Genomic DNA, 16367 nt, shown 5'->3' on the forward strand with positions numbered 1-16367 from the left:
ACTGGTGTGACTCTTATCTCCTTTAAGTCAGGCAATTCTTTTGCTTGCAGTCCTTTAGAATTGCCTGCACAGTTGATGGGTTGAAACTCTTGTGCTGTTAACTCCAATAAGCTAGAAAGAGCAGATTTAATCTGCAGATATAAAGACTTCAGAGTTTTGCTTGTTATTAGTAAGTGCTGCAATACTTTATCTATAATTGCTAAAGGTTACTTTTTCCATAAAAAAGGAGAAGATGTCAGCTGTTGTGCCAGTCCTCCTGTTAAAATCTCATGGGGTACTGGGCCTGTTTCATTTGGGTACTCCTTATAAATATTAATACTAGCAGTAAAACAAATGGCCATTTTAACCCAGTTTCTGTTTGTATTTTGGCTAATTTTGTCACTGCTGTGTCCTCCACTCAATTTAAAATCATCTCCATCACGGCAAGTAAATGCTCATAGTATAAAATAAAATCAATCAAAATACATTCTACCTTTACCTATATAAAGCCCTTAAAATTGTTTTAAAAAGTTTTTAGATCAGGACAAATAGTCTAAAATATATTTATTTAGAATATGTCTTAAATTATTAATTTAAGGCTAAAACAGATTATTTACAAACATCTAAGATGTTTCTTTAAGTTACTTTTATCATGTCATGTCATTTTCTAACCTGCTAAATCCAGACAAGGGTCACAGGGAGTACCTGAGTCTATCCCAGCCAGTCAGGAACAAACCCTGTACTGGGTGGAAGTCCATCACAGGGTAAAAACACACACATACCACATATACACACTAGGGCCAATTTAGTGTTTCTGGACGGTGGGAGGAAATTGGAGGAAACCCACAAAAGCACAGGGAGAACATACAAACTCCACAAAGGGACAAACTGGGATGCAAATCCTGGTCTCCTTACTTTGAGGCAGCAACACTCTCATTGTGCCACCATGCCACCCCTTACTCTTTTCACTACTAATTAAGTTAACCCATCAATTTTTACTTTATGCTTTAGAATTTTAACAAAGTGTCCAAAATTTTTCATTAGAACATCAAATTATACAAATAAAACTAAACCGTCTTTCAGCTATGTGGTTATTAAACATTAACATTCTCCTTCTTATTCTTCTTTCGGTTGCTCCTGTTAGGAGTCACCACAGCAGATCATCTTCTTCCATATCTTTCTGTCCTCTACATCTTGTACTTTAACACCCATCACCTGCATGTCCTCTCTCACCACATCCATAAACCTTCTCTTAGGCCTTCCTCTTTTCCTCTTGCCTGGCAGCTCTATCCTTAACACCCTTCTCCCAATATACTCAGCATCTCTCCTCTGCACATGTCCAAACCAACACAATCTCACCTCTCTGACTTTGTCTCTTAACTGTCCAACTTGAGCTGATCCTCTAATGTCCTCATTTCTAATCCTGCCCATCCTCGTCACACCCAATGCAAATCTTAGCATCTTTAACTCTGCCACCTCCAGCTCTGTCTCCTGTCTTTTCTACCCATACAACCAGCTATTCTTATTTATAAAAAAAAAAAAAACTATTGTAATTTCAGCACATAAACATTTCTCATTTAAAATGCACAAGTTTCTTATAACACAATGAAAGGATCTGCGGTGGGCTGGCGTCCTGCCTGGGGTTTGTTTCCTGCCTTGTGCCCTGTGTTGGCTGGGATTGGCTCTGGCAGACCCCCTTGACCCTGTAGTTAGGATATAGCGGGTTGGATAATGGATGGATGGATGGATGGATGGATGGATGGATGGATGGATGGATGGATAATGAAAGGATGAGTAAAGAAATCAGTCTATCACATGGAGTAAATATCTTTTGACTATGAGTCTAATTACATTTGAATCACACTTTGAACAAAACTTCTGTTTTCAATATGCCATTTTTGTCAGTTTATAGTTCTGTAGAAAAAGCCCAATTTACCTTTTGTTGGTTAAACATGTTCTTGTGCATTATTTATTCACCACTCGTAATGTCAAAGCATATCTCAGCAAGGAACAACACCTCAGCAAGATGCCTGTCCACTACAGGTTAAGGACACACAAACATGCCAGAACCACACTGACACAGGGAGAACATGCAAACTCTACACAGAAAATATTCAAACTAAAAGCACCATTTTCTGATTGCAAGGCAGCAGTGATATTCACCACACCATCGTACCACCTCCTTACTAATGCTTTAGACATTTTAATCTTTAAATCTAATTACCCAATAACTTATGTATGTATATAAATCTGTTTAAGAATTTTTGTATTTTATTCCTAAATATTTTACCTAAAAATTGGTCAATTAAACAATCTCCTTATACATATTTTACTTTTATATTTTTATAATAATAATTTTTATATTTTATATTTTTAATAAAATTTCAGAGCAAAGCACTTCACTCAAAAATAGAGAAAAAAAATAATAATAGCAAAGAAAAGAAAAGTTCTTGTTTTAGAAAAGTTCTGTTTAAGGCTTACCTATTTTGTTTCATTTCTCTACATTTGGTCATACTGTCGTACTTGAGGCACGTTAAACAAGTTCAACATATAAGCAACTTAATCATGCTCAGTAAACTGTATGGCATCTCCTTTTTGAAAACATATCAAATAGTCCATGCATCCAGCAAGACTATTTCCTAATTGGCTTAATTAAGACCTTGTTCTACAGATATAGCAAAAGAAGTTCTATTTGTTAACTTACAGGAACTAAAAGGCTATACCTTATTCTAGGTAGCTATAAGAAGCTGATGTTCTATAGAAATGAAGCAAGCACTATATAAATTTAACATTCAACATTAACATTCTAAGATTGGCTCTTACAGGTATCAACAACATTAAATATTTGTATAACTCAGACAAAGAAATCTCTGCACCTCATTTCTCATGCATAATATGACATTTCCAGACTCATTCATAATTCTTTTAACCCATTTAATTACTCACAACATTTTTTCTCAAATATTCTACCTTATAAACAACCAAGCAGCATTTTTTCACCTTTCATTCTTTTCAAATGTTGTCTCAGTCTCTTTTGTATGTGCTTTCCTTACTTGTGCATTAAGATCTTTCTGCATATTTAACTGGTTTCAATTTCTGGTAGCATTTGATTGGTATCATACTGTTCTCATATTTTGATGTTAAAAATATTTTGGCCTTTATCATTAGTGGTGATATTGATCAACTATTTATATTGTGCATGATAATGATGTTGTTGCAGTCCTTGATGGTAGTATCTTCACTGTTGTACATTCAGGTTCAAATTATTGAAAATCTGCTTATTTTTTAAAAAAATTTCAGTGATGCCAGACAAAAGCCCCATCCCTTAAATGCTGTAAAATTTTAAATCACTTTTTGCCCTTTTATTTAGATAATAAATACTATTTCCTATTAATTTTATTCTTCATCCAATTTTTGAAACATAAAGGCAGCAGGGGAATTCAAAATGTATTCTAGCTAACTAGCAAAAAAATTAACTGATATCAATGATGATTTAGACAAATGTAATAAAGAAAACTTGTAAAAAACTCCTGCATTTTCTGAAATTATTATCTAGTTGGACATGGAGCTGAACTCCATATCCTATCTTTCATTATTATTATTATTATTATTATTATTATTATTATTATTATTATTATATTTTAGTTTTTCTTTCATCTTTAGCCAGTCTCAGTGCACTTTGAGTAGAAGGATTAATTCTTTACTATTTTATTCTGTTTTTGTCTTTATTATTTAATCATGATTTTTTTGGTTTTTGCATTTTACTTGAATGTCCAGCTTCCTCTGTATCTTTTGTTAGGGTGTCCATGTTATTTATTTATACCTTTGTGAGTATTCAACATAATGCGCTGGTTATTTTCAGAGGTGAAACATCTTTCTTACTATATACTGCTGAGGCCTTTTATCTTTGATTTAGGGGGCTCGCCTGGACAAACGTGCCTATTAATCATTGAGTCCCTTTGTTTAGTAACAACAATTCTTCTAATAACTGCCCCAGCAAATTTCCAATTGTGAGTTCCTTGCACAGAACTGGCAGAGAGGCCAAATTTACCCCTTTTTTGAGATGCATTTCACACCCATCCTACTTGGGAGGTGGTCTTTCTTTAAATTGCCCCTCCCAAGATTTTTTCCTGCATGGCTTTTTCTTGTCTCCTTATACACTCAAGATTTGGGGGGCTGTCAATTAAACAGGGCCTGTTAATGGCCATTGAGGCATTCCTTATTTGATTCTGGGCTCTGCGAAGAATAAAATTGTTGCTTTTGTTGTTGTTTAGAACCTGACAAGTACAGGATACCTTAGTTACACAGGAAAGGCCCACTTACAGTACGCATAAACTTAACATTATGAACACCAGGAGGTGCACAACTCCCCAAACACATGACACAAGCTTCGTCCTCTTCCACCCGACTCTGACGCCCAGAGTAGTGGCTGCTGGCTCCTTTTATTGGGTACCCAGAACTGCTCAAGGTGTCCGGTGATCTTCTTCCAGCTACTCTTCCGGGTGTGGCACAAGTGCTTCACCAAAGGGTTCAATGATTCCTGCAGCATTTCCTGGTGGCGCCCATGTAACACAACAGGGCTGCATCAAACTCCAACTCCCATGGAGCCCTGTGGAAATCTGAGGCACTGCTGCAACCCAGGGGGGCTTCCATCTAGCATTCTGGAGAAGGCAGTGCCCTAAAGAAGCTGCTTTCCCCATCCTTTCATTCCTGGGGTGTCCCAGCTGGGTTGGGCTGCCGGCCGTACCTTACAACAGAAATAATTAAACACACACAGATATAGACTAGCAATGCAGTTCCATTTATTAAATTTCACATACAGTAAGCACATGTGAATGTTCAAATACTAACACTAGGAAAATCCACATATAGTAAAGCACAAGAATGTGAGTTTATAGATGTCATTAATTTACCTTTGTATATGAAAAAAAACAACTGAAAAGAAACCTGTATTATCTTAATATTGTGTAATAATCAACACAGAATTGAGGTTCAAGGAGAGACAGCCACCATAGTGACACCCCAGGTCGAATTGATGGACACCATCCATCCATCCATCCATCCATCCATCCATCCATCCATCCATCCATCCATCCTCTTCCACTTATTCAAAATTCAGGCAGCAGCTAAAATTAAGAGAACAAAACACATTTTCCTTTTAAGCAAAAAGCAAATAAATCCAAAATCAACAAACCAGTATAGGACCTTCATTCATTACCAAGGGGTTAAAACCAAGAAATCCAAAATTAAAATGAAAAGCACAAACCACCAGACAGAAACAATCTCAGTGCTGAAAGAAGCCATAATAAAGTCGATGACTTCTTAAATGCTATTTTGGACAGCTCCCCAGAAGTTGTGATCGGCTGCTCAGTCCCCTTGGTTCAATAAACAGATTACAAGCAACATAATTTAAAGACTGTGGTGGGCTGGCACCCTGCCTGGGGTTTGTTTCCTGCCTTGTGCCCTGTGTTGGCTGGGATTGGCTCCAGCAGACCCCCTTGACCCTGTAGTTAGGATAAAGTGGGTTGGATAATGGATGGATGGATAATTTAAAGAACTCCACACAATAAAGCTTTTGCTTTTGTGTGTGTGTGTGTGTGTGTGTGAAAATAAATAATTTTATTTATAAAGATCCTGTGTTTTTGCCCTGCTACTACCTAGGTTTTACCAGTTTCCCCTCTACTGGGCATTTTTAAAATTTTTCTGGGATTTTGTGCTTGGGAACTCAGCTCTTATAACAAAAGGCTGATACATCACATCTTTGTCATTTCCACGCACCCAAGTGGTACTGTATGGTATGGTAATGGTTTGCGGCTGCTCACTCTTGGTGGTGTTTCTCCTAAGCCAACATGATGCATTAAAAGTGTCTGTTTTTCTTGCACCAGGTGCCCTTTATCTGCTTCATTCACTTTGAATTAAGTTTATACATTTAAAAGCAAAGCAAAGTTTATGAAAATGTACTAATAACAGTAAAAAATCTTAATTAAAATAAATGACAGAAAATTGTAATGTTTGGGTGTAAATCCCTATTAAACACACACCCTTGTTTCAAAGTCAGTAAGCTTAAAGAATACTTTGCATAAAGAAATGGAGCACCAAAAGAAGAAGGAGAACACAAAAAAGATGAAAAGAAGAAGATGACGACTTGTCTTCTAGGTGGCTTATCATGTCACTCGCACACACCTCATAGGGCGTTCCACACCACTTGGTATTACACACAGAGACTTGTCTGACTAATCTGATGATGGACAGCTTGTTCCTGAGGCTTTGATCATAAAAGATACTTGGTCTTGTCGAAGGCGTTTATCTCTACCATATCAAGTACCTTTGGGAGTAAATGTACTGCCATCTAGTACTGGTGACTGTAACCTGAGATTATGACACCAGTTATTCACTAAGTTAACTTAAAAAGGAAAATAAACAAAATACACAGAATTGACACACTGTCTCACATCATTACTTACTATAAAAAATTAAAAAAAACTGTGGGTAAAGCTGCAAAGTTCAAATGCAGTTTACCTAATTACCTGAAGCTAAGCTTGTTCGGGTATGGCCAGGACTTGGATGGTTGACTATCTTGGAAAAGTTAGAGTTACTTATGGAAGAGGTGTTGGTGGGTCAGCAGGAGGCTCTTACCCTGTGGTCTGTGTGTGGATCCCAACACTCCAGTGCAGTGATGGGGGCACTGTCTATGGTCATACAAGATTCATGAGCATCTTTTGTAAAGAATAAAGTGTTTCCCAATGTCCTTGCTAATTTGTGTATCATGGTGTGGTCATTCTGGCCACCTAATTATCCCAATTTGCCTAACTATATTTTGTACCCCTTTACCACCTAATAGCTAAGTTATTTGTGAGTATATTTACACACAAAGGCTGCCATCACATAATCCAGGTAAATGCTGCACACTGGTTTTGCAAAGTGGCTCCTCCATTCTATTAAAGGCTCTGTGAGATTCTTGAAAAGCTTTATATAAATGTAACGTCGACTTTTTGCTTTCTTCTACTATTAGTATCTTGACATGCAAACATGCTACAAAATGCAGTCTACAGTAGTTTTTAAGTAAATTTTCTTCATTCACAAAATGGTGATCAGAGCAGGAGATGAATCCCATGCTGAACCAGCATACATAGACAGTGAAGTGAAGGGTCACATGTGGGTAGAGTCTGGTGAAGCAATTCACAATGGTTTCCATACCATGTATAAAGATGCCCTGTCAATTGATTTGATATTTCATGAATTTTATTTGGAATATCAGTCAAACTGAAACATTGACCTCAAGTTGGGATATTATTGGAGGGGTGAAATAGCACTTTGAGAAGCTCTTAGTGTTCATGGGAAGGCCCTCCAAAGTGGAGACAGGGTAGAAGCATTAGTAAGGGCTGGTCCAGGTCTATGGTGAAGGTCAATGTGGTGCTCCATAGTTCTGTAGGCACAGGGGTCACAAGTTTGGATAAGATCTGATTGGATATGTTGGAAGCACTGGGTATGGGGATGGTGTTTTAATTAATATGTTTCATCACTATTGCATTGAAAGAAGGGATGGTGACTCAGGATTTGCAGACTGTTATGCTACTTAGAGACAGGAGGTGGTGTCACACCATAGAAAAGAGTCAGGAAGCCAGAGGACATGCAATCTCCTGCCACAAGGCTTTATGAAAATGACATAAACCATTAGATCTTGTACAATTAAAATGTTTCATCAAAATAAACTTTGATGTCTGCTGTTCATTCAAACTTACCGAGTAAATAGATAAGGTCAGCTGTCAAATCAGACTGACGTGTGACCCCTGAGTTTCCACCATTTCTGCAGCTCTTAAGTTTCCCCTTTTCTATCTCAAATTCAGGTTTGACAGAGAAGTTTCCTGAAGTAATAAAAACATTCTCTCATGATGATCTCCTCAAGATCACAGAGTTCTACAAGCCCTACCTGGCTTATGTGATTGAATACGACATCACAAGTATCCTGCAGAACCTGGCCACCAAGAACATTCTCACCAACGATGAGGCCAAGGTAGGCACGTCTCCCTGTCAGTATGAGGCACAGAGAACTGAGCAGATATGGTGAGCTCAGGAGAATTGTCTGAAACTGCCTTTCCATCCATTAGAGAAATTCCTGTTATTATGAGGTCATCAAACCACACTGACTGCACTGCTGTTTTCCTCCAGTGGTCATCTCATACCTGATCCTCTAGTCAATTGTATGTCTTTCAGAGATTCAAAGCCAAAGAAAAATGTGAGGGGCAAGCAGGTGTGATGTCTTTCATCAGTGACATAATGAAGATGGACAGTGTGGTACTGGTGAGCCTGTGGGAGTCACTAGCTGAAGAGCTTGTGAGATTTCCATCACCAAACATGACAAGAATACTGAAGGAGGTGACAGAAGGTGGTGAGTTAATTGAATCATTCCTGACAGAGAACCATTGAATGTGTGGACACAAGGAAGAGAAATGGAGGGAGGGAGGAACACAGGAACACAAAACACAATGTTTCTTTCTGTGGGTCTTTCAGCACATTGCTGTCAGGTCCACCACTGATACAGAGATGTTTATTAGGTGACTGTAAACACCAACATTTCTTTTGGTTCCTCTGATTCGCTCTTGTATGTTATCTATGTACATTTGTTCTGTTCCCAGTGCTTTACAATGATTGTCGTATAAAAGAAAAAAAAAAGAAAACACCCCACAGCAGAACTTAAAAATGATACCATCCAAAAAAAAATGAATTTTACAAAACTACACTAACTCATTGAAACTCCCAAATATATACATACCTTATACATTTACACATATGTTCCTAAACCTGATCCACATATACCACAGATAATGGATACACAATTTCGTCTCACACCCCCAAGAACACTTGTCACTACAAACATTTGCACAAAAACGTCCCAAATAACACAAACTCAACAATACTTATTATTGATTATGTCAGAAAAAACCACAACAATATTTATTTATATAGCACATTTTCATACAAATGATGTAGCTCAGGGTGGCATGGTGGTGTGGTGGGTAACGCTGCTGCCTCGCAGTTAGGAAACCCGGGTTCACTTCCCAGGTCCTCCCTGCGTGGAGTTTGCATGTTCTCCCCGTTTCTGCATGGGTTTCTTCCGGGTGCTCCGGTTTCCTCCGACAGTCCAAAGACATGCAGGTTAGGTGCATTGGCGATCCTAAATTGTCCCTAGTGTGTGCTTGGTGTGTGTGCCCTGCGGTGGGCTGGCATCCTGCCCGGTGTCTGTTTCCTGCCTTGCATCCTGAGTTGGCTGGGACTGGCTCCAGCAGACCCCCGTGACCCTGTAGTTAGGATATAGCGGGTTGGATAATGGATGGATGGATGGATGGATGGATGGATGGATGGATGGATGGATGGATGGATGGATGGATGGATGCATGGATGATGTAGCTCAAAGTGCTTTACTGGATGAAGAAAGAGAAAAAAGACAAAATATATAAAAACTAGCAAAATACCCGCTAGTTATACCCATTATACCCACAAAATAAGAGGGTATAACAGGGATGCGAGGAATAAAAACTCTCTCCCCTGAGCCACCGCCAGTAAAAATAGTTGCCTCAATTAGGTTCTTTTGCAGGCATGTGACCTGAAGTCTCGTGTCATTACAAAGTTTCTGTGGCTGTAAGTTTCTCAGTAACATTATTGGTGCCCCAACCTTCAAAATTAGATTATGCTCAGGAGTGCCTGGAGGATTCAGAGTGTGGACCGAGCTGCAGGCTATGGACGTATATATGTACGTAAGTAGGATTTAGTTAGCGTTGGGAACCCACGTACCAAATTTCTTGAAGATTGGCCCATTAAGTAACAAAGACCGTTGGAAAGTTCAATATGGCGGCCGACAGTGGTGTCATACCACCGAAATAAGTATGTACTTCGGTTTCGGTTAACGCGGGGAAGCCGCCTACCAAATTTCGTGATGATGGAGCAATAAATAAGAAAGTTTAACATGGCGGACGTTGTCGACCGTTACGTGTACAATTTCGAAATGAAACCTGCTTAACTTTTGTAAGTAAGCTGTAAGGAATGAGCCTGCCAAATTTCAGCCTTCTACCTACACGGAAAGTTGCAGAGTAAGTGATGAGTGAGTCAGTGAGGGCTTTACCTTTTATTAGTATAGATGTATATGTGTATGTATATATGTGTGTGTGTGTATATATATATATATATATATATATATATATATATATATATATATATATATATATATATATATATATATATATATATAATATATATATATATAAAGGAGATTTGGGATCCGTGTGGCTGTGTTTGTGTGTTTGTGGAGGGACGGAGAGTTAAGGCGGGTGTTGGAGTCATGTGATCATCTCACCTCCCATTCACCTCATTTCATTAACTTAATTTCGCTCCGAGCTGAGCTCCGCAGCTGACGCGGTCTTGCCGTTCTTTTTCCATAGTGTTTAGTCCTTTCTCCTTTACTGATTTACTGTTTAGTAGATGCGGTACTTACTGAATAGTATTTTTTCATTTAGTGTTTCTTAGTGTTTAGTAGACGCGGTGTGTCGGTGTTCCCGGCGGTGTTGTGGTTTAGTGTTACTTTCTACTTCGTTTTTGTACTTTAGTGTTTAATAATAAATAATAATAATTCATTACATTTATATGGCGCTTTTCTTAGTGCTCAAAGTGCTAAAATAGTGAGTGATACTTAGCTGGTAGCAGTGTAGAAGCAGCACAGCACAACGGAGTCGGTAGGACAGGCGGGTATGGTAGCGTAGGTGAGCAGCGACAGCAAGCAGCAGGTGGAGGAAGCAGGATTTGGATGTTCCAATACACAGTCATAAACAGTAACGCTTGGTAATTTCAGTCGTGATCGCCCCGAAGCCATAAGCCAGGTTAGTATGAACATCAGATCAGTTCTGGGTCGTAGAGTACTGTAAGATTCTACGGGAGCAGATCAGCATAGCGAATATAATCACGGAGACAGATCATCCCGAGGTGCTAGATCGCCAGGTACAAAGGAATGTTCATAGGGCTCGTCCCATGATCCACAGACTCAGCTGTTCCCAGTAAAGTGGAGTCCATAAAATCTGTAAATATTAAGCCAAATCCATGCAATTCGAGTTAGCTGTATCCACGAAGTATACGTATAATAAACGAAGTAAAAACAAGCGTAAGAAAGTGCAGAATTAAGGGGAATTTTGTGAAAAGTGTTATTAACAGGGAGAAGCAACAACAAGCGTGCGCCAGCGTCCCCTCACCTGCTATAATAAAGAAGATATAATAAAGTAGTTTAGTAGACTTTTACTTTATCTCATTTAGTGTTCTTCCCAGCGGTGCTGTCGTTTTTTAGTGTTAGCATCTACTTAGTGTTTGTGTTTAGTGTTATGGAAGGAGTGCTCTTACCACTGTCAGATTTTATATATATATCTTGTCATGCTTGGGTTACAAGATTGCACAGAAGACCAGTGGAAGTTGAAGAAACTCGAATTTTTATTCAAACACTGCAAACAAACATTTATCTTTTAAAACTGTTTCAAACATGCTCCTTGAAAGAGTTTACACCTCCGCTTGTCATTTAAAAGCAACCAAGGATTTCTTCGGAGGAGGAGGAATACATGCCAGGAGCACCAGAAGTCAGAGAGAGAGAGAGAAGCAGAAAATCAATTTATAACCACAGAGAGAAGTCGGCACATGCTTTTTGACAAGGCGGAGTAGCGCGCGGGAGGCAGATTACGCGACAGAGCCGGCCAGAAGGAAAAGGAGAAACGTGAAGGTAGTCTGTTTAAGTTTCCTAGGGGTTTCCTAGGGCTTTTTCCATGGGCGTCTGTATCTTTTTGGGGGTAGGATTAGCTTCGCAGCTCACAATATATACTAGCAAAATACCCACGCTTCGCAGTGGCGAGGTACTGCTTTAAAATTTTAAATAATAAACTGAGGGAAAATGTACCAATAATTATTTGTTAAGGATCTCTTTGTATATGACGTTGTCAGTTCGCCCCTCCGGTTGTAATATGACCAAGCTGTGCGCTGAGCTTATTCTTGAGCATGCAACGTATAGTTGGCCATGTGAAAAGCAATCTTGCCTCAAATCAATGCCAACCTTTTGTAGGGTCTGTCCCTAAGACTTATTAATTGTCATTGCGAAGCAGAGCCTTACTGGAAATTGGAGGCGTTTGAATTGAAATGGGAGATCAGAGGGTATAACGGGGATGCGAGGAATAAAAACTCTCTCCTCTGAGCCACCGCCAGTAAATATAGTTGCCTCAATTAGGTTCTTTTGCAAGCATGTGACCTGAAGTCTCGTGCCATTACAAAGTTTCGGTGGCTGTAAGTTTCTCAGTAACATTATTGGTGCCCCGACCTTCAAAATTAGATTATGCTCAGGAGTGCCTGGAGGATTCAGAGTGTGGACCAAGCTGCAGTCTATGGACGTATATATGTACGTAAGTAGGATTCAGTTAGCGTTGGGAACCCGCCTACCAAATTTCGTGAAGATGGGGCCAAAAATTAGAAAGTTTAACATGGCGGACGTTGTTGACAGTTATCACCGTTACGTGTAGAATTTCGAAATGAAACCTGCTTAACTCTTGTAAGTAAGCTGTAAGGAATGAGCCTGCCAAATTTTAGCCTACTACCTCCACGGGAAGTTGGAGAATTAGTGATGAGTGAGTCAGTGAGGGCTTTGCCTTTTATTAGTACAGATGTATATGTGTATGTATACTGTATAAGTGTGTGTGTGTATGTACATATATATATGTGTATGTATATATATATATATATATATATATATATATATATATATATATATATATATATATATATATAGCTGAACCTGGCCACGTGTTGCTGTGGCTCAGTCTGGTTAAATGGAAAAGAAAGAAAAGAGACAGCTCACGTTTCTAATATACTTAATTTCACAATGCTTGTGGGTATACAATATTTTTTGTTCTTCCGTTGTCTGTGCAGAATTTTAGACTGAATAATATTGTTAAGTTCGTAGACGTCTTTGTTTTGGCCGCAAGAATAGCTCGTTCACTCAGCCAATCGTGATTCTTATAATTGTTTTGAATATTGGGAAATATTTTTTCAACCAATTCTTCTTTTGACGTCACTAAATTGCAGAAGTTATGAGGCAATGAAATTCGTTCTGAGGTCAGATCAACTTCCCGTTCCCAAATTCCAGATTTCTCCAACCCCATTATTGACAGTTTGCATTATTTGATCGTAAATGCCTTTTTGCTGAAGCATTAGCTTAGGAATATTTGATTGCACATACGACAAAAGATCACCTGTGTTGTAATTTTGTTCACGACGCAATTCTACATCAAATGAAGCAGGAGCAGATTGATTCGGTGATGGCATTCCCAATTGATTGAGAACTTTGTTTGCGATTTCTAACCACAAATCTTCAATCATTATGAGCACTTAGTTGTAGATTTCTGCTGTGAAATCCATGTTTATATTTGAATTTTACTTGCGTATTCGACGGAAAATATCTTCAGCCATGTGCAATTTATATTTCTCCCATAACTGTGTTGGAGATGAAGGACAGCAGTCGGTCAATATGACGCGTCATTAATGTATACGTACATTGGACCGGGCACATTTATCAACGGCATGTGAACAAAGAAGCATTCATCTTGATTGGGATGCACGGTGTACAGTCTGCCTATCGTAGTTTCTTTGAATATGCCAGGTTGTCCGTTGACTCGCTCTCCTCGTTTGCGTTATTCAAATTATTTTCTACATGCATTCCATGTGTAATACGTAGGAACCTCCAAATACAGCAGTGTTTTCGCAAACACGTCATTTTGAGATAACGTAAAGAAAGCAGTTAACGTTGTAGCCGGTGGATTCAGGGCTATTTGTTGCACATTTACAGCTGTGAAATAAACGTGTTGTCCATTTTCTAGATGTACTGCTAAGTGAACAACATCTGGACTTCGTTCATGTATGGGAAATGATAGAATTCGCCATACAGCTTCATTGCTGCTTATGTATCTTCCAGCCTAATACTGTGCGATTTCATCGATATGTATGACCGCATTCCTATCACTTCTTTCTGGTTGCATGCCAAAAACTGCCATGTCGCTGCCTTTGTTCACGTACTTACAATTGTATTTGATCGAAACATTGAAATAGAATCATAAAATATTTAGTATAGCGTGTGTTGCTTTTACGTCCAACAGATGGCGCTGTGTTTTCAAAAAAAGCATGTTTTTACCTGTCACAGGTGTGACATCTATATAATATATATATAAAAACACGCGCATATTCGAATGCAACATTGTGTCAAAATTTCAAAGCAATTGGTGAAGAACTTTCAGAGATTTAAGGTTTTGAACAAACGAACATTTACATTTTTATTTATATAGATGTATATATACTGTATATATGTATATATATGGTTTTGGCAGCCAAGCGCTTTTTTTCCAACCTAGAAGACGTCTCTTGAGATCCGTTTAATCGCCTCGTTTACTGCATGTCTTCCTAGGTAGTTTCAATCCCCATTTCCTGCACCGAGTCATCTCCCCTTTTATGAGTGACTGTGTTACTGGCCGTACTTCGTACAGGTCTTTGAACGTACTGAATACTTGTAAATGGTGTCGCCCGTCGGCTACTTTCGACAGGGAATGGAAGCAATTGTCGAGTAACAAAAATTATTTGTAAGTGATTTCGCATTGAAGAAATAGTAAAAACTTGATCACTTGGATCAATACCTAAAGAAATACACACAGCAAATGCAATTGAGAATACACCAGAATCTGTATGATTTAATTGTTGCTGTGCGTCTTCATAAACTATGGGAGGTTTGTAAGGAAACAAAGCTGCTCTTCGGTAAGGTTGAATTTTTTCTCAGCGTTTAAACTGTCATAGACATGAATTACAGCACCATCATAATAGGTACACACCCAGTGAGTCACTCGTTCAGTAGCTGCAGAAGGTAATATTTGAATATGTTTTGGATTTTGTGGAATGGGCATTATAGGTATGTCAGGAGTCCACATTAGCAAAACCTTTTGAGGTTGGAAAATTGTATGCGCAGCTAAAATTTCGTTGAATTTGCTCATGTGATCTGTTGATAAATAATCATTATTTACCAACTCATTCATTGCAAAATCTGACAGTGGTAAGATCACTCCTTCCATAACACTAAACACAAACACTAAGTAGACACTAACACTAAAAAAACGGCAACACCGCTGGGAAGAACACTAAATGAGATAAAGTAAAAGTCTACTAAACTTCTTTATTATAACTGCTTTATTATAGCAGGTGAGGGGATGCTGGCGCACACTTGTTGTTGCCGCTCCTCCCTGTTAACAACACTTTTTGCAAAATTTGCCTTAATTCTGCACTTTCTTACGCTTGTTTTATTTCGTTTATTATATGTATAGTTCGTGGATACAGCGGACTCAAATTGCATGGATTTGGCTTAATATTTACAGATTTTATGGACTCCACTTTACTGGGAACAGTTGAGTCTGTGGATCACGGGAGGAGACCTACGAGCATGTCTTTGTACCTGGCTATCTAGCACCTCGGGATGATCTGTCTCCGTGATTATATTCGCTATGCTGATCTGCTCCCATCTTACAGTACCCTACAACCGGGAACTGATCTGATGTTCATACTAACCTGGTTTATGGATTATGGCTCCGGGGCGATCACGACTGAAATTACCAAGCGTTACTGTTTATGGCTGTGTATTGGAACATCCAAATCCTGCTTCCTCCTCCTGCTGTGCTTTCTGCTATCGCCGCTCACCTACGCTACTAGACCTGCCTGTCCTACCAGCTCTGTTGTGCTGCAGAGCCAGCCCTAGACAATTTTGGGCCCGAAGCAAACTGATACCGAGGGTCCCACAAGGGGACCGACCCCTGCAGCTAGGGGGTCTGGGGCAGAGCCCCGGCCGCCAAGCGATTTCCTGCATTCTGAGCTGCAGAAATGTGTTTTCCCGGCATCTACAACCATCACTTTTTGACGATATCCCAGCCATGGAGGCGGCAACAGGTGCGCGGGCCTGAGTGAAGCATAATGAAGATTGGAGTGCCGAGTGGAGATGTCCACGTGGAGTAATTAGTTGATGGAATATGTTGCCCGTGAATTATATACAGTATATAAAAAAATTATTAATAGAGGTTGGAGTGAAGGAGTCTGTTGCTCCATTGGGCCCTCTGCAGCAGCCTCGCATCACAGGAAAAACAAAAACTTGGGCGCAGTGGGCCCGAAATGGTCGCTTCGTTCGCTTCGCCCTAAGGCCAGCTCTGTGTGCTGTGCTGCTTCTACACTGCTATCAGCTAAGTATCACTCACTATTTTAGCGCTTTGAGTACTGAGAAACGCGCTATATAAATGTAATGAATTATTATTTATTATTAAACACTAAAGTACAAAAACGAAGTAGAA

The 16367-nt window shown here is 39.2% G+C and overlaps 1 protein-coding gene across 1 annotated transcript in view; it reads left to right on the plus strand.

Annotated features, from left to right (window-relative positions):
- LOC114643296 (NACHT, LRR and PYD domains-containing protein 3-like) overlaps nt 1-16367 on the plus strand; it is a 182591-nt gene that overhangs the window by 23554 nt on the left and 142670 nt on the right. The window contains exons 3-4 of the mRNA XM_051921826.1: nt 7827-7993; nt 8194-8368. Coding sequence (XP_051777786.1) covers nt 7827-7993; nt 8194-8368 — 342 coding nt within the window. The remainder of the gene's footprint in view (nt 1-7826; nt 7994-8193; nt 8369-16367) is intronic.

This window comes from Erpetoichthys calabaricus (genome assembly GCF_900747795.2).
Source record: "Erpetoichthys calabaricus chromosome 1 unlocalized genomic scaffold, fErpCal1.3 SUPER_1_unloc_26, whole genome shotgun sequence".
Classification (NCBI taxonomy): domain Eukaryota; kingdom Metazoa; phylum Chordata; class Cladistia; order Polypteriformes; family Polypteridae; genus Erpetoichthys; species Erpetoichthys calabaricus.